The 20,346-nt window shown below is 36.4% G+C and overlaps 2 protein-coding genes across 3 annotated transcripts in view; one reads left to right on the top strand and one right to left on the bottom strand.

Moving 5' to 3' along the window:
- The first annotated feature begins 3,248 nt into the window (after positions 1–3,248).
- LOC139963904 (uncharacterized) overlaps positions 3,249–20,346 on the top strand; it is a 67,659-nt gene continuing 50,561 nt past the window's right edge. For both annotated transcript variants that reach the window (XM_071965118.1, XM_071965116.1), the window contains exon 1: positions 3,249–3,353. In XM_071965118.1, coding sequence (XP_071821219.1) covers positions 3,264–3,353 — 90 coding nt within the window. In that variant the 5' untranslated portion in view covers positions 3,249–3,263. The remainder of the gene's footprint in view (positions 3,354–20,346) is intronic.
- LOC139963873 (transcobalamin-2-like) lies at positions 8,461–19,001 on the bottom strand. The gene is made up of 10 exons (XM_071965077.1): positions 18,846–19,001; positions 17,613–17,712; positions 17,087–17,321; positions 15,961–16,011; positions 14,302–14,579; positions 13,319–13,497; positions 12,318–12,498; positions 11,716–11,881; positions 9,727–9,857; positions 8,461–9,248 (listed from the first exon to the last, which is right to left on the bottom strand). Exons 2-10 carry the CDS (start codon positions 17,683–17,685, stop codon positions 9,181–9,183), a joined length of 1,362 nt encoding a protein of 453 aa, XP_071821178.1. The 5' UTR covers positions 17,686–17,712; positions 18,846–19,001; the 3' UTR covers positions 8,461–9,180.

Genomic DNA, 20,346 nt, shown 5'->3' with positions numbered 1-20,346 from the left:
TATATAGCGCATTATACTGACGGTCTCAATGCAACTAATTGTAACGTTGCTGTCCCGTGTAGAGATAGCAAAGTTTGTAGTATAGGCTCTCATGTGTGTGCACTCGTCAAATATCACAACGTGTATGGTTGGCCAAAGTGGACAAAATTCAGAAATTATGACGACATATCAGGAGGCAGGACTTTTTTATGTCTACATAAAATTGATTTGATGTGGACATAAATTCAAATTAATGCTGGCATATATTAAAAATAATGCTGGCACCGTACCGTACCAGCTGCGTACTGATAATGCAGTTGGCACCTTCCTCTTTCAATCTGTTTCAATCTGTGTGAATATTAATGTACATTTAAAGAGTTGTGTCTGTATTGCATGTATGGGCTACCACATTATGTCAAAATATTCTTGCTATGAGTTGCACTTCTCTTTATATAGTAAGTACACCTTGTAAAGGGTTTCAGTGCAAACACATGAATTTATTTGTAATCTAAGATAATACATATAATATTAATGTCCCCACGCTTCCATAGGCATGAGTTGTATAATTTGCATTTATGATTTTCAATATGCACATTATAAACCTATAACTAAAGGATATCCGTTGCGCACAAGCCAATGTTTTTGTCAGGGGTCATTATAACTAAGTAAGTATTGTGCGTTCCTGTAGAGGTAATTTAAAGTGCATGTTTTCATGGAGGAACGTGGGGACGCAAGTTTTTTTCTGAGCGGACGCAAACAATTTTTAAGATGTTGTATCCCGGCGCTGGCGCAACTCTTAAAATCCCGGTAACAATACTGAGAATAATACTTGGTAGTAATATAAGATTTTTCTATTTGTACAGCTTTCTGCTGATTTCTCAAGTCTTGCTAATGTAAACCTGTGAAACTACATTCTTTTCATTCCTTGATCAACATCTGGACAGAATGTTAGACAAGTTTACTAAGAAAAAGCTAAGGTTTCAATGCACACAAAATGCAAGCAAGCTGCAGAATGTTCAGGTTGGTTGTGCATGATAAATTAATGGTAGTTTTATCATTTCAATTTGTATATGGTTGCATCCAATTTATATATGTTTGAACAAGAGTGGATAGAGGGTGTGGGTCGAACCTCTTTTTCATAGCACACATAAATTCAAAAGGAACATGTCCTAGCTGTTAGATCTAGTTATAGTTTCAGTTTCCGATCCTTCATTCCAGTATAAATAGCATAAAATACAATTATGTTTAATAAGAGAGAATAAAACGTATGATAGATAAATTCCATAAAAGCGATTAAAGGCAAATTAAGAGTTAGTAAAAAAAGCATCAGTTTTCAAAGTGTTAGTCAACTGAAAAAAAATAAGGAAATATCAATAAACATATATTAAATCAAATCATTTAAGATGCTCTGCGTAGAAATGAATTTGTGATAATTTTAACCCAATATTATGTTGGTGCTATTGCACGATGTCATAGAAGTATGATGCTTTCATCGGTTTGAGTGCATGTCTATGTATGGGTGTATGTGTGTGCGTATGTATGTGTGTTTGTGTGAACGCTCGCGTACTCGTACTTCAAGTCCGCGTGCGTTTTGAAGAATAATCCTTCTTTCGGGGTTTCTGCAATCCCTCTTGCGTTCTTGATAAATGTAATGTGAACGGTCGCGGACTTATGGTGACCTGAGATTTCCGACTAAGTTATAATATCCGCTCTATCCAGTTGTAATTTGGCGGGTATTTTTCAACGTGCAGTAGGCGTGAGGTATACCTACGTTGTGTTTGTTCAAATGTCAGGCCGGGCCTTTCTTAACAGAAACACTACCTAACGACGCTATACGTAAACACATTTTATTTTTCTTCGCACCGATTCGACCAACACTGCATAAAAGTCACCGTTAAGTTCGTGAGACTAGACAAACTGAATGACAGTCCACTTAAATCTAATAAACTATAATTCATTGTACGCCAAACTCTCAGGTTTTTGAAGAGGCCAAAAAAACGGTAATTTATGATTACTTCGAAACGGATGATTTTGGACTCGGTTGCTACGGCAGTACTTAAAGGCTAGAACCCTTACGTATGGCCTAGCATATAATGACGTTACATTAGCCTACGCAAAGTATATCTTCCTAGGTGTTAATGACATAATATTAAATGCCTTCGATGTTGGATTAGCCTCAAATACGACATCAGCAGTAAAACAGTGACTAACAAGATCGTTCGCTCATCCATTTGAAATGTTTGTAAGAAATTTGAATCTGGGTTAACGTGTAATGAATATAGTAAAACGGATTGGTTTGAAATTTGAATACAGTGTACTGTTTACGTTTATGCGCAGTGGTGTATGCAGTAGAACCTACCAAAATAGTACAGCACTAGGGCGGGCAATCAGTCTCAAATTGTGGGGAATCGACTTATACCGATTTAAATCGACATATACCAATTTCCTTCGACTTATACTAGTTTCCAGCAGCTTAAATTGACTTCTACCGATTTAAATCGACATATACCAGTTTAATTCTACATGTAATCGATCTAAATCAACATATACAATTTAAATCGATGATAAGCAAAATAAATCGGTATATGTCAATTTAAATCGACACATACCAGTTTAAATCGATGATATGTCGAATTAAATCGGTATATGTCAATTTAAATCGACATATACCAATTTAATACGACTTATACCAGTTTAAATCGACATATTGGAATCGACATATACCAATTTAAAACGATGATATGTAAAATAAATCGGTATATGTCAATTTAAATCGACATCTACTAGTTTAAATCGATGATATGTCGAATTAAATCGGTAGAAGTCAATTGCCTTGGACTTATACCAGTTTCTAGCAACTCAAATTGACATATACCTATTTAAATCGACATACCATCGATATAGCTCATTAACATATTCCAAATTCTGATTTTGGTGATGATTGACATGTGAAGATACGTCACGTGCAGTCACCTGACAAGGCGGGCGAACAATTAAATAGTTCCAAATTTACCAAGCTAGCAAGGGTGTTCATCATGATTATGTCAATGGTAATCAGGGGCTTATCCAGGATTTTTTAACCCGGGGGGGGGGGGGCGAATTACTATCTAAGCGGAGCGCCACCATCGGTTGGCGCGCAGCGTACAAGATAATTTCTGGTTTTGATACCCCCCAGATCACCGGAAATGGCACTTCTCGGGCTTGAAATGACCAACCAGATGTACACTTCTGCCTGAGAACCAAGAATTTCCCAATAGTTTTTTTCATCAATAACCTTTTTGAAGATGTCACCAGTCACACATGTTCGACCTTACCGCATCTCCTGTGGATCATTGCTTTTTGTAGGTGATTCTACGTCGCGGCCCACAATACCCGTAAGCCCCACTTTTCAAGGTTTTAAGCCCATTATTTGTTCAGAATTTGAAAATTCACAAATTCTCGTGAATAAATTCACTTCAAAACATACCCATAATGTTGCACAAAATTTCATCTATGGACAACCAATACAGGAAAACCTTCAACCCCTAACAGACAGGTCAAAATTGCATGGAGGGAATAATGATGAAGAATGGTTGTCAGGGAATTTTCGAAAATTCAGACACAGCTAATTTATTGGTGTACATCTATTAAAACCTCTTATAACGGCTACTATAAAATTTCGTTGAAGGAAATGAAAAAATACCAGATATTTCCGAAATCGAACACTACACATATCTACAGTTGGAGGCTGTTCATCCCGGAGCGCCGTTTTCATGCTCACTGATATATGATGTGATATCTGCTGTTTGCTTTAAAAATTCGAATAGTTGAAAGGAGACTGAAATAAGTATTATCTGTTTATTGTGTAATGCTCCACCCGGGTGTAACGATGAGCCTGGCGGGCTCCTAACCCAAAGTGGCCCCTATCAGGAGGTCTAAGCAAGGGCGTCCTCAGAAATGTTTACAGGGGGGGGGGGGTCAGTAGGTCATAAAGGTGTAACACACTACTTGAGTATACTATCTAAGCGGAGCGCCACCATCGGTTGGCGCGGAGCGCACGACGATTTCTTTGCCAAAAAATACTCGTAGATCGTCGGAAAAGACACTTCCCGTTCAAGTTGCATTTACACATCGGTTATTTTGAGATCTCATGTCTTAGGATTTTGACTTTCAATAATTTCAGTAATGCATTATGGGTCCGTATGCAATGAACATAACTAGAGAACTGTCGGTTGGGGGGAAATCATTTGAAATGTCAAATGCTTAACTTTTTTTTTAATTTGTGATTTTCCGGGGGGAGTGGGCAAGTGCCCCCCTATACTGTATGGAGTATAATGGAGACTACTGTACAAATACAGTAATCAAACCTTAGTATAAACCTAATTTCGGCTGAAACTTTGTCTCCATCTAAGCCTAATTACCTGTGTTTTTTACTTATACCAGATACACCGAAGGCATCTTTATTGTTACCTTTTATATTACATTTATATGCAAGCCCTGCCTTCTTTTTCAAATGAGCGCAGTTTCAAGTCTGTTGGGCGGTGGGTTATTGTTTTAGAATTTTTCAAAAAATCATATGTCCCGATGTTGTACTCAGTACAACATTGGCTGGAATTGGGTTTTAAATAATATACTTCGTTTTCGATTATAATAATAAATAACATAACTAGCTCGACACAGACATTAATACCCAAATGAGCCCATGATCATGATGTCCGTATTCCGTATCACGTGAAAATATGTATATTGTTTTGTTCAGTCTTTGCATGAGTTTTTCTTCCCAGTAAAACGGGCCCTCCCTATCCAAAGAGGTATACCCTTTTTCTGTGCATCAGTATAGCGGCGGCCCCCTTTTGGTCGGGTCCACCTGGTTAGCACGGTCTGAGCCCATAGGAGTTACGCTACTTTGCCCCACAATCTTTTCATTTCGAAAGACGCACAGTTTCAAGTTCATTACACACTGAAGGCTTCGATTCTCTATCTGCCTTCAGTTAAGGGAAGATCATGGGATTTTCATCCCTATCGCTAGGTATTGCTAGATATCCATACAGTACAGTGCCCTTGGATTTCTTGGATTTTTCGGGGCCTGATCTTGGGAAATTGCAAAGTCGGAAGTGGTCACACTCTATGTAGGTCAGTGCACGTCCTCTAGACGTCACTAATATACCCGATTGTTATCGATGAAGTGGTGTGTTGTCGGATTTTGTCAAGGTCTTGGTACTACGGGCGAAGGTCATTAATTAATTAGTTTCGTAACTCATCGGGAAGCGATTAGAGGGGTGGACGTATATTTGTGGGCGCGCGTTTTCATGCAGATGGGAACAATCTCAAGAAGTGATGGGTTCGTCATGTTCCCCGACGACTCGGTCGAGTTCGAGACCAGCCACAGTTGGTTTCATAGCACAATTGTACAATTTAAGGCGTCCATACACACACACTCGTTATCATATTTAGTACCGGTATATATATATATAGATATCTAAATTAGTGAGAGAGGAAATATGGAAACGTCAAAAATGGAGTTGGTCGGTGTAAGGGGTAGGGTGAGGCGCACGTATGGCAAGCCGTTTTAACATTTACCTCTCTATTCTACTTAAGTAGAATTAATTCCACTTAAGTAGAATACAATTAAGCTTAAGTAAAATGAATTGCACTTAAGTAGAATTGCATTTTACTTAAGTTTAATTGTATTCCACTTAAGTAAAATTACCACTTTCTTTTAAGCTTAAGTTAAATTCAATTTCACTTAAGCTTAAATGTATTCTACTTAAGTAAAATACAATTCTACTTAAGTAAAATTTAATTTAGCTTAAGTAAAAGTGTCATTCTTTTTCACTTAAGCTAAATTGCATTTTACTTAAGTGAAATAGATTGACCAATCACATTTCACTTAAGCGTAATTCTATTTCACTTAAGTAAAATGCAATTTAGCTTAAGTGAAATTGAAAAGCCATTTTGCATAAGTAGAATAGCATTTTACTTAAGTAGAATTGAATTTTACTTAAGCAGAATTGCATTCTACTTAAGTAGAATTGAATTTTACTTAAGCAGAATTGTATTTTACTTAAGTAGAATTGTATTTTACTTAAGTAAAATACGATGTAGACAAAAACCGTTTGAACTTAAGCTAATATGAATTCCACTTAAGTGGAATACAATAAAGCTTAAGTAAAATGCAATTCTACTTAAGTGCAATTCATTTCACTTAAGCTTAATTGTATTCTACTTAAGTGGAATTAATTCTACTTAAGTAGAATAGAGAGGTAAATGTTAAAACGGCTTGCCATACGCACGCCCCCTCCGTAATCCTCGATTCGTCACTGGCTACCCTGTGAATATAATAGTGATCAGCGCTGTAATTATGACTGTTCCTCTATATCTTCCCGGTATCTTGGCGTTTATCCTCTACTCCCTCCTTTTCTCCTTTTTCTCTCTTTCTTCTTTTTCTTTTCCCTTCCTTCCTCTCCTTCCTCCTCTTTTTTTCTCCCTCTTTTTTCCTTCTCTTTTTTCTCTCCTCTTTTTCTTACCCGGGGGGTGCGCCCCAACGCCCCCCCCCTGGATACGCGCCTGATACATAATACAATATAATACAATGACACGTACAAGAACAAGTATTGTTTTGAAGGTTTTCTGATCTTTTCTTGTGTTGCCCTTTCCATCCAAGACAAAGGAATACTTTGTTTAAACTTGCAATCTACTATGTAATATGTGTACCCCAATCTAATCATCAATGAGATATGCATAATATATATATGAAAAACAATAAAATTATTGGGTTTTAGACGATCATTGTGTGTGTGTATACCATCTTTCTAATCCTTGCTAACATTCATGGTTTTTTAATTTTTTTTATGATAACTGCGTGAGAGACACTGAATACTATCTAGAGCATTACATTAATTGTATTCCTATGTTCTGTCAAGGGACTACACTGCAATGATATTATGGACATATGCCATTCGTTCTATGGTGCTGTATAGAGGTAAGGACTTCCACCTTGCCGAAATACCGTAACTACTGCTGCAGGAGCTCGCTCCGAAATTCACCCCTTTCTGTTTAGTTTTACGTCATTAATATTCATGAGTGGGTGGGGCTTAATGTGAAATCTTCAAAAGCAGCTTGTGAACACGATATCTCAGTAAACACAATTTGCATCAATGTCATACTTGGTAGGTAGATGACCTACCATCAGTCACGATGTGCCCGATGGTTTTTTTGGTTTGGTTTCCATCTCATGAATATTTATGAGTGGTCAAGAGCTCACCATAAAATTCTCAACTGTATCTCCGATTTAGTTTATACTTGGTTTGAGTGATGTAACTACATGTACATGTTCTTTGCAACAACAATTTTTACCTCCTTAATATTCATGATGGGTGGGGCTTTATGGAAAGTTGTCAAAAAACAGCTTGTAAACATTATATTTCAACAACCACAAGTTGAATCAATATCGTACACAGGTAGATGTCATGTGATTAGTAGATTGTTTTTGATTCCCATGCCATTAATATTAATGAATGGGCATGGCTGAACGTAACATTTGGTTCATGCTGGTATGGTGATGTTGGTACATAATAAGCACATTTTCATTACATTTCCACCTTGATGTCATTAATATTCTTGAAATTGGAAGAAATGACTTTTAAACACTTGTAGACAAGAACCAAATGTTCTATGATTTTCATCCTTGGCATATTAGATTTGTCACACTACATTCATACAATCAAACCATGTTGTTTTATTGTGTGTGCATATCATGAATATTAATCAGAAAAAAATAAAAATTCTTAATCAGACATGTTTGAAATAATATGTCTAATTAGCTTTACACAAGATATACTTAGATAAATACAATGCAAGTTTATAGATATATGCCTATGAGATCATAAACTTTGACCTCATTAATATTCATGCATGTATCTGTTGTTATACGATGTCACTAAATGGATTTTGTCAACATGCATAACTGATTCCTGGTACCTTCCTATATATGTTGCCGCATTAGTCACAATATAATATCCTTCATTTTGGTGTGAACAAGATCATGAATAGCTATATGGCTTACCGCACAATGAATACGTTTTCGGCATCGGAACCACTAAACGTTTTCGTTTTCTGGTTGTTGTATTTGTGTAACGAAAGGGTGCATGCCATTTTGTTATTTCAAAAAGTGACCTCTCGTTGAGAATACAAGAAATATGTAATTATTTAAGTGTCCTTTTGTGACCAAATTAAAGAAAGGGAAGTAATTAAAATATGCCGTGTTGTTGATAAAAATATTCAAAATACTGGAATTTGCGGATTAAAATGTAAACGTGTACCGGTCCGAGCGTCTACTATCTTAATTGCCTCAATTAGGCCTAAGTTAATTAAGACTACGCTAATTAAGACAAACAGACAAAGTGAAGGTCTGTCCTCTGCGAAAGTGCTGTTTTCTTTTATGTTCAACAATAATTTATGGATGACAAGGTTGAGAGAAAAGAAAATAAGATAACTACGAGATCTTTGTGAATCGGAATTCTTTTTATTTTCTCGCAAATTGAGTTAAGCAAAATACCAATGGAAGTATAAGAGAACAGTAAAGAAATTACTTTCTTATGCAAAGTGAGTTAAGCAAAATACTATAATGACAGTGTAAGAGAACAGTAAAATCCTTACTTTCTTATACAAAGTGAGTTAAGCAAAATACCAATGGAAGTATAAGTGAACAGTAAAATCCCAAAATGAGTTAAGCAAAATATTATAATGACAGTGTAAGAGAACAGTAAAATCCTTATTTTCTTATACAAAGTGAGTTAAGCAAAATACCAATGGAAGTATAAGTGAACAGTAAAATCCTTACTTTCTTATGCAAAGTGAGTTAAGCAAAATATTATAATGACAGTGTAAGAGAACAGTAAAATCCTTATTTTCTTATACAAAGTGAGTTAAGCAAAATACCAGCCGGTAAGCGGGTAGGCCAATTGACCGACCCTTGCTCAGCAAGCCAAGTTTTGGACCAGGTAGCCTCTGAAGAAGATTCTGCTATAGGAATCCAACCGTCAGGCCTTCTTACTTTGTACATATTATAAGCAGTTTGCTAACATTTTCGTCTTTCTAGGACAGAGAATGAGTAATGAACCGGCACGAACATACCTCCCCCAAAATACAAAGCATTAAATTTAATTGAAAGAATATTTTGATAATATTTTTTTATCGCTTATCCACCGCTAACTTGGCCAACTATTTTCCGAAAAATGTTAGCTCGAAAAGGAAACAATCACCGTCTTGAGGGAAAAGTCCTTCAACACCTGATGAAGAAAAATACAAAACCAATCAAATGATCAACCAATGAAAAACGCAAATTCCAAGCATTGCAAATACCATTCTTCAAAACCCCTTTGTAACGTTCTAACTGTTTATTTCTAAACTATATATATATATATATATATATATATATATATATATATATATATATATATATATATATATATATATATAATTGAAAATCGTAATGAGTTGGAAAATCAAGAACAGTGAAAAAACATCCAGCCACCAACGGGAGGCTGGAAGGCTGGAAGTGGAAGATATATATAGATACATTCCTAAACTATATTCAAGAGGAGTTTAGTTATGTGTGGTCATTCTTATTTCTCATTCTTACTATAGCCTTCTATAACCAAACGTGCAGTCTTCTATATGCAGAATTCAACAGGAAGAATGAACCGATCCATGAAGTGAACCGAGTTTGTAAATTGAAATAGATGGGAGAAGAAAAGAAACAGTTACCAGCATTAGCTGATGACGTCATTCCATTTTCAATGACGAAGATCCCCCAAAACAAACTCGCTGCAAAATTACTCGTTACTCCGTTAATTGACACAAGGAATTCCCCAAAGGCCGAACCTTGGGTCTGGAATCTGCGAAGAAACAAATGATACAATGGGTATCTGTTCTATATTGCCTTCTTCTTTTTATTCTTCAAAAACTTAGAATTTACTGTGTAAGCCGTGGCTAAATAGCCATGATTCGTAATTCACTTCAACTAGTAAATCCCCCCCCCCCCCCCCATCTTGCCCACATAAAAGTCGGGTGAAACTGGAGCTTCAAGTGATACTATATGCCAAAATTAAAGATATTTCGACTATAGGATTAGGATTTCGTCGAAACCTCGTCACTATTACGTAGGCACAATTTGCGCGAGACATTGTTGTTTTGGTGTACTCAAGATGGCGCGAGTAACCTTCAAATAACTGCAAAGCGTATTGTTGTCAGCCGGTTGCGAAGTCGCTGCTACGTGTTATATTTCTGTGACATGCACACACCAACCAATTAAGTATTCAAGTAATGCTTCCATAGGACTATATCATTGCCTCCCTTTCTTTTACGTCGATACAGATCTATGTGTGCAGGCATTAAAAAGCAAACTTTATTTCATCGGAGCGATGCACGTATTAGCCCTATCCAATCTTTACATTGGGACTGTGAACGAGTTACCATGCATGATGATACATGTTTATCCGCAGCGTATTATGACGTTGAAGAAGGTATAGGCCTTCTACGCATATTTCACTATACGGTAAAACAAGGTGGTATCAATGTTTAATATTGACCGATCACAGCGTTTATCATACACACAGACACATTGCTAGTAAGTTAATATGATAGATATCTTCATGGGCGCAGATCCTGGTGGGGACAGCGGGACGCGTCCCCACCAACTTTTTCAGTGGTGGGGACATGATATACCGTGTCCCCACCAATTTGTCTTGACCAAACGCTGCATTTGAAATTCCCCTGTATTGAACTTTGGCGCAGTTTGATCCAGCATTGTGCAAATGACATGCAGCAGTTCTCATTTTATTATATTTATCCACAGTTGTTAAATATTGGACGGAAATCGCATTTGCGGCAGTCTATAATTGTTTTCTGGGAGAGGACCCCAGACCCATCGTATACAAAAGTCTACTTGGATTATATGTCCCCTGATATTTTTTGTTCTGCTGACGCCCATGTATTTCCCAAACTAAATGTCTAAGCCATGAGATCTAAAATTTATAGGAAGTTTGGGAGCATCATTGGGTCTGGGAAGTGTTATTTCCGGCGATCTGAGAGGTAAATTTGACAAAACATTCTTCTACGCTACGCGCGAACCCATGGTCGCGCTCCGCTTAGATAGTATCAGAGAACAGACACGCGTCCCCACCATTATCCAAGACTGATCTGCGCACATGGATATCTCTGTGTTTAACATGTCCCACAAAGAGCTACGAAAAACCCTGGCTGCATGTGGGAGATATTATGGTTTAAAAGCCTTGACTAAGAGGCTCTTATTTGGTAAATATGTGATTTCATAATGCCACTAGGATCTAAAAAAATCGTTTACTTTTTTCTCTGCTTTCTATTTTCATATTTTCAAGGTATTGATTGTTAATAGTTCTGAGGGAAAGAAGAACAAAGACATACGAACAACATAAGATGACGTCATATTTAGACTTGTTTAAGTCGTTGATTTGAAGAAACATAACTCCGGCGATATCTCGTAAATGGCATAAGATTCGTCTGAACTGTCCGGGGAAGTGTTTTATGACCGGTATCTCTATCATAAAAACTAACACAATGAAAGGCTTCATTTTGTGTCACATTTAAGTTATAGCGGGATGAAGTAACACATAACACATTGATTTACGTAAAAACGGAAGAGAATCGCATATAAACGTCTTAACTATATATATATATACTATAACAAGGATTATATATGATAGGGCCTATACTTACGTGAAACTCGAGTCGGAATCTTGAAGTCGTATCATCCCGAAGAACAGACTCTCGCCGTCAATTATAGTTACTGGGTAGGTTTGGTTGGCTGGGCTCCCCCCGAAACTGACCTTCAGGGTGAAAGTTACTGTTGTATCGCCCGGCATGATGCGTGGCGGTGTTCCAACTGTAAACAAGTAAAGGTAAAAATTTAATCGATTTTAAACAAACTATCCTTAACCAAGGTAAAACCTCCCTTCTCCCCGATCCAAATATTCTTTTTAACTTTATTTATTGATCGACAACTTTTCAGTGTCTTATATCTCCTATATATATATATATATATATATATATATATATATATATATATACATATATATATATATATATATATATATATACATATACATATACATATATATATATATATATATATTTATATAACCACTTACATAACTATTTATAACTCTAATATGCAGAATCCCGTTATTTAGTAAATTAGTTGAAAATATATGTGCGTATTCTATATAACACTAGTCCTAACCTCGATCGTATTCCTCGTCAAGTTCATATGTATGAAACTGTGTGCTAGATTGTTTTTGTTTTTTGAAACCGTTACTTACAATTTGGACAATCAATTTGAATGGTTTTTAGGCTGCCAAAGTTGTTACACCCAAGGAAAGGAATTATTTGGGCAGTTGCACCGACACCACCAAAATCACCATCAGTCTGTTGGGCTAACAGCCACGTGACCGCAGTTTCACAGCACCAGTACGTTGGATCGACGCCAGCTGCCGTTAGAGCCTGCATGTATAGAGAAGGTCTTTTGTTTCTGTCTGACAAACATGCTATTTGAGTTTACGCTTGGATCATATATGTATAAATCGTGTGAAATAAATAGGAGATAACTTGTATCGACCATTTGAACCGGTTTTTCACGTAGACAGCTGAAGATTTCTAGTTGAAAAAGCTGTGCCTGACCGTTAGAAAATTTTATATGTACTAACTTTTCTATCTTCCAATTGCTGATATATGCAAAACAACAGTTAACGAATTCCGCATCTAATTAACATAAAATCTATCACACAAAAGCCTTCATATCCAAAATTTAATCATCATCGAAAGAGACCTTTCATGACGTCATCACATCATCATCATCATCATCATCATCATCATCATCATCATCATCATCATCATCACCATCATCATCATCATCATCATCATCATCATCATCATCATCATCATCATCATCATCATCATCATCATCATCATCATCATCATCATCATCATCATCATCATCATCATCATCATCATCATCATCATCATCATCATCATCATCATCATCATCATCATCATCATCATCATCATCATCATCATCATCATCATCATCATCATCATCATCATCATCATCATCATCGTAAGTTGTTACATCATCAATGTATACTGTTTTTTTTAAAATCATCATCAGTATATTGTTAATTATTGTTTTGCATTCCATATATTAGTCCCTTCGGGAAAGGTTAGTTCCTCACGGTATATATAAAGCAACTTAAACGTTACAGAACACATTGGCCGATTCAGTCACTGACTTTTCCGAGTATGTTTAGTGACAACCTTCGCTCACCTGAATAGCAAGAGCCGTAGTGATTGCATTTCCAAATGATTTATCGGCGTTCTGAGCGGACAGGATGCACTGCACTCTGTCATCAAGGATGTCGTACCAGTTGTCTACGTCATAATAGATAGCCTGGTCCGTGGCACAGACCATGGCCATCACTTCAAGGGATAACGTGTCAATGCCATCTAAAGTTGGAAGTGGATTAAAACAAAAATTAAAAACGAGGGTTTCATACTCACGCATTGGGATCGAACTTAACGAAATCAAAATCGATTCTGGTTTTCACTTATAATCATGGTAGGCCTATTTTAGGTTAATACTCTCACTTTAATGTTCGCGTTCTAGAAGGATAAGGGCGGATGTCGGGTTGGGGAGATAATGCGACGGTATAGCCATATTCTAATTGGCAACTCTCTGCGCCAAATGTTTAGATTTATTTCATCTACATAAATGTGAAATCTTTGGAACCCAACATCCGTGCCGATTTGTGACTAGGCTAAGTAGCAGCTACTTGGTTTAACGTTATACGACAGTGCAGGTATACCTGTTCCGCGATTCTCCTAGTAACTAACCGTCTTATAGAGAAATAGCATAGCCTAATCAACAGTCATTGTCCATCCACGAACATTTTGTAAAGTAAATGTGTTAATTCCTTGTTCACTTAAAGCTACTCTGTTAGTTCGATGACAATACCGTTCTACAGTTCAAATCCGGGATTTTATGAAAGTGAGTGTCTGAAAGTGACGTCATTGAACCAGACTTTTATGGTGTATTCTTGGCATAATTTTATACTATAAATATGTATAAAATTATAACTAAGCACTAGGTGGTGCTAATGACTTCTTGTGCGTGTGTGTGTGTGGGTGTGCGTGTGTGTGTGTGTGAGGTTCAAAGGGGGAGGGGTTTGTGAGTTGGTGTACTTGATGTTTCCCATGTGCACCCTGCTATGCATGTTCACTAATATTGTAATGATAAGCTTATGTACATACCACTGCACGGGTCATTCTTATCGGACCCATCTGCTAGTTTCACAAGGCCCTTCTCGAATATAGTGGCATTGCAACTGCACAGTGATAGGATAGCCAGGCTAAACTGGAAGAAGTTGTTGAAATTTGGCTCCGGGAAATCTCTCAGAAGCTTCGTCATCGAGCATTTCAGATCCACACCGTAGAAGTCATCAGTGGGACAGCAAACTGATTGGAGGGCGAGCATGTACTGACCCAAAACACCAGCTCCTCGACCAAAACTTCTTGTACAACATTCATCACTGTTGATGACATATATATCAATTTAAATATTCGATTCATCAGTCCCCAGACTCTGAAGAAGGAATGACTTCAAAGCGATTAACACCACCTTGATCGATTTCTTGCTGGCAAGACTATCATTGAAAAATGATAATATTTCACAGTAGAACGAAACCTTCGAAACCTTCGACCCCAACCACCCCAATCACCACATTATCCCATCCTCATCTACATCCCTTGACCGAATGAATGATAATTTGAAGACTTGCGTTAAGAGGGACATAGAACCAACTATCATCTTTGGCTTAAAATAAATGACAAAGATCTTAATGAAGAACACCGTCAGAAAATTCTTATGTCGGTAAGGGAGGTTTACTCTAGTCTAACAATTCATGTTTGGGTCGTTTGTCATGTGATGAATCTGTGAGTCACTGTGCCACTAGAAAATGAAACCTGTTACTTTATTTTTTCTTACTTTCAAACTAGAATGTTACGAGCATCGACACTGAAACAAGTACCATCATTATGTCATGTTATATGAGCTTCAAAATGTTACATTGAGCATTTTGCAAAACCCCATCTTTTACGACAGAAAACAAACAGTGAAATGAATCACGACAAACATAAAACATTGAAGCACACGTGGTTCGATCAAGTCTTCAGCTGTGTCTGTGTGCGTGCGTTTGTTTTGCTATCTGACCGAGGACTTGAACAAAACAATTTCAGGTCCTCGGTTGTGATTTCTAAAGAATCACCACGTCCTCGGAAGAATTCTATTGTATGGGATATTGTTAAGGTTAGGGTACATGGATTTGAACAATGGAAAATACGATGGGGTCCTCGGTCTGAATGTAATACAAACATGTGCGTGTGTGGGTGTGTGTGTGTGTGTGTGTGTGTGAAGGACCAGTTAAATCCGTGAAATCTTACAAATGGAATGATATGTTTCGTATGGCTATTGGGGGGAATAGTGTGCATGATCACCCGATACACACAGAGAACACAGTTAGTAATGTCAATCTTAAAGTTTCGTACCGCAGTAAGAACTGGATCGTGCTATAAATCGGTATAGCATGTGCTATTAGGATTACAGTAAGGACTGAGGATCTGTGTCATTCCAACAAATCCTGTTGTTGGGATTTGTTGGGATTACACATATTTTCAGTTTCTCACTGTAAACCTAGTAGCACATGCTATAACGATTTATCAGATTTGTCACTACACAATCCAGTATTTACTGTGGCAGGTACAAAACTTTAAGATTTACAGTATAGTTACTGTAATCGCTGTGTGAATCGGCTGGCATGACAGTACAAACTATATCACAAAGACCAACAATGATGATTGGATTTCTGTCTCATTTAAATAAATGCAGAATTAAGGTAGGTATGTAATACATACCAGTCCTCGTCGCTGTCTGAACTACTGCTATCGTCATCGCCGTCATTGCATCTGTTAGAAACGAAAAAGTAAAGCATTTGTATGCAATAGCAGTTGAACTTGCAACATGATCATAATTTAACAAGGTATAGGTAGACATTAATATTAACAATTTCGAAGAAGCAATAAACCTTGCGCAAGATCGTGATACGTGGCGGAGGTTAATCACTGAGCATGTCGGATAGACGAGACTCAACTTACTACCTACTACTACTAGGGAGACGCAGACCACGTGGTTGACTTAAACATGGGACATTATGTTTTCAACCCTTCTCGCCATACTGTATTCGATGATATTTGCGCCGCGCATGGCGTTACCTTAAAAACCATGCAGGTGTTTTATTAGCAGGATGTTGTCATGGCAACACCCAAGTGCAAACTCACGAGTAATAAATTTTTCAGACAAGCGTTTGAAGAAAAATTACTAATATTAGCTCTTTATGAAAGAACCACGGCATAACACCACCGCAACTTAACAACACCCTAAGAACAATGTCAATTAGTACAACAACAACAACAACAACAAACCAGAGGTCAACACAACGAAATAATTCACAAATGCAAAACAAAAAGGGGCAATGCAATACAGTACAGTGTATTGTAATACAATGCGATATAGTATATATATGTAATAATAATAATAATAATAATAATAATAATAATAATAATAATAATAATAATAATAATAATAATAATAATAATAATAATAATAATGATAATAATAATAATCATAATCATAATCATAATCATAATCATAATCATAATAATAATCATAATAATCATAATAATAATAATCATAATAATAATAATAATAATAATAATAATAATTATAATAATAATAATAATAATAATAATAATAATAATAATAATAATAATAATAATAATAATAATAATAATAATAATAATAATAATAATAATAATAATAATAATAATAATAATAATAATAATAATAATACTAATAATAATAATAATAATATTGAGTAATATAAGTAGAAGCCCATTCAATCACATAATAATATTTCGAGGGCGTATCCATTCACAAGATAATAATTAGAGGGCGTATGCATTCACCATGATAAATACTTACAATGCAGGTAATAGTTCACGTAATAGTTCATATTCTAATCTTTCTTTTGTAAACAGTCTTTCCTTCAACCCATGACCAGCTAACCAACCCGGATCAGCAAGTTGTAGTCCCAATATAGCGTTCTGAGTGTTGAGGCTAGGCCAACTCCCACCCAGTTCTTGTTGATCTGCCAACCACTGAATAGCTAGATCTCTGACGTCACTGACCTCCTGCTCTAATGTTGCGTTTCCTCCACCTAAACACAAAGTAACAAATAATGTTGTTTCCATTCATTATTACTTTACCTTTGAGTATGATAAATGGATGAAAGATGAGAAAACATAGTTCATGTTATACTATATAGTTGTGTACATATTTCTTTCATAATAAAACAAAACTGTTAGCAAACGGCATATCCATATATATATATATATATATATATATATATATATATATATATATATATATATATATATATATATATATATATATATATATATATATATATATATATATATATATATGTAACCTCTGTGTATAGACTGACCACATATCGGACAGCTCGCTTCCACCAGGGATGCGGTGAGAAAGACACTCGCCAGTACGATTTTTATATCCATTTTGTTGATTCTCGATAGTTATAATTACTAAAAAGAAAACATAATAAAAAATTCCATCACTATAGGTTTCATTAAATCAATGTTTCAAACTGACGTCATGTGAAAAATGAAGTGCTGTCAAAAAAATGGCAGGCTATAATCTTACACGAGTGGCGATACGCCTCCTCGCCATCTCCCTCACCCCCCCCCCCCCGTCTGGGCATTTGGTTGACGGGAGGCAAGTACTCAGTCCCACCTTTTGCAGTAGGCGTAGACAAATGCATTTTGTCGCATTTTGTAGTGTGTTTAATGGAGGTCACTATAGAACCCGCACATACAAGTAAAGCAAATGCAAAGTAATTTTTTGTTTCGAAATTTGCCTCGTAAACTTGTCCACTTTTTTGTTATTGAAATTGCAATGTAAACGAAAAGAGTGGAGTGTTAGCTCAGTGATTAACGCCGGTTCCTTTCAATCATAAGGTCCCGAGTTCGAGTCACTCCAAGATTAATGTATGTCGTCCAGTTACAGAGTTGTTGACAATTCATAATCATGGACGTTAAATATGAATCTATGAGACTGACTTCGGTCAGCTTGTGGATTTGATAAGCCAATGAGGCTTCTTCGCGAGTTCCTGCTTGCAGGAGGATCTAAAATACATACATACATAAATGCATACATGCATACAATATCGATATTACAAATTTCTATGAAACCTCGCAGAATTAACAATAATATCAATCGTAATAACAACAACAACAAAGATTTATAATGCGCACATATCCAACCAGAAAAGGGCGCTCAAGGCGCAAAAGCTTGTCACAAAACGTGAGTTCAAAGCTTCCTACACGCTAAGCCGTCTTTGTTATCAAGTGGTAACATATTCCACAATTGCGCGCAGCAACTGAAAAAAATAGTACAGAATGATCGATGACCCCCCCCCCCGCCCCACCCCCATCCATTTGAGAAGCAAATCGACGCCCGTGGTATAATGCGTGAACTGTATGTCAACACTAAACTGTGTAGACGGTATGTTCAAGAATTTCATGTTTTATACAATTATTAATCTATCACAAAACATTTATTTATCAAACAAACTGTCACAATAGTTCAATCACTAATTTCCTGCTAAAAGTTGTTGATTTATCAATAAAACTCTCTCCATGCTATTCCTATTACGTACCTGCTTTCTCTGAACGAAAAACTGAATCTGTGAAAACTGAGTTCGGGGTAAAATTAAAATGGCCTCACTGCACTTCGAAAGAAGGTTATGAATTGATGTCGTCGCATAGCCCTACAACTGGTTAAATCATATATGTATTTAAAATTAGTCAACGTCTTTAAAGAGCCACTCATTCGTAACGGAAAATGAATTAGTTTTCTGACAAACAACGTTACGCCTAGACAAAAAGAAATTCTGAGACAAACGAAATAGCTGAGAAATACCTTGATCAGCGAATTCCTTTTCGGACCTGGGCTGGACAGAACAAAGAACTACCCTGAACAACAAACAATTCTCTGATAAAGAGTATATATATTAGTCACCTTTCTTGCAAAAATGGGGAAAGTCGACAGATTTGTTATTCTGTGCAACGTTCCCGAATTCATATCATAGGTCTTTGTATATACTATTATCTTTTTTATGCAGTATCATGCATGAACGGAATGCAAGCAACGACTTTGAAATCGCTCATTGAAATATTATTCACAAAACTGAACTTGTACACCAGAATGCGAAACGCATTGAGGATTTGATGGCTTCATTGCACTAGAACTCTGCTTGTACATCAGAAATAGCAGTTCCAATATAAATGGCCCGAAGCACTATGTTGATGTACAATTACACTACGGCATGATCAACACAGTTCAGTCTACTGTAAGTGGCAATACACACCTCCACCAAAAACGATAGGGGTCTTGTACTCAATGTGATACATCCATACACCATGTATGAGTAGTATCAATATTACATCATTCAACTAAGAGTGTTTCTACAACCTGTGGTTTCTTTCTTTCGAAGTAAACAAACAAGTTACCATGGGAAAACTGTGCGCGGTTAATAGTACACAATACGCTGATGATATGTAACCATAGGCGTAGCAGCCCAATTTGATTGGGGGGGGGGGGGGGTGTAACGACTTGCCCCCAAAACAGGACCAACATTTTGATGTAAGTTTATACAATACAGTTATTGTAATCAGATAGGTTCCTTATGAAAAAATTATTATTATTATTATAATGATAATTATTATAATTAATAAGACCTTGCAGTACTGTTTCTCTCACTTGGAAGGCTTTTAGACTCCATCGTAGCCTTTTCTAGAATCTAACTTTTCGGTAGAGTGATGATGTAAATACAGAACATAGGTTTCTTCTTAAAAAAATAAGCAATTATTACAATAACGTATATTTTCAATATTTTTTTGGTCGTTTCGATTCTGTCCCAATGTTCGTTCTGATTCTCTGATTCTGTCCCAACGTTCATTTGATTTATGGGGAAAACTTCCAATCGTGGGGGCGAACTTTCATTTAGTTCTCGCTGTCATGTTGCTTACTATCGATAGCTTGGTGTAGTTTAATTTGGTTGTTTAGTCAGTTTCCTTTTGGTGCATTTTTTTTCTTATTATTAGCTGTATCATCATGTTAATTTTCTTTGTTTATTTGTTCTTTTCTTGTTTAGAATG

This window comes from Apostichopus japonicus, chromosome 22 (assembly GCF_037975245.1).
Source record: "Apostichopus japonicus isolate 1M-3 chromosome 22, ASM3797524v1, whole genome shotgun sequence".
NCBI lineage: Eukaryota > Metazoa > Echinodermata > Holothuroidea > Aspidochirotida > Stichopodidae > Apostichopus > Apostichopus japonicus.
This window is presented reverse-complemented; position numbering and strand designations above follow the sequence as displayed.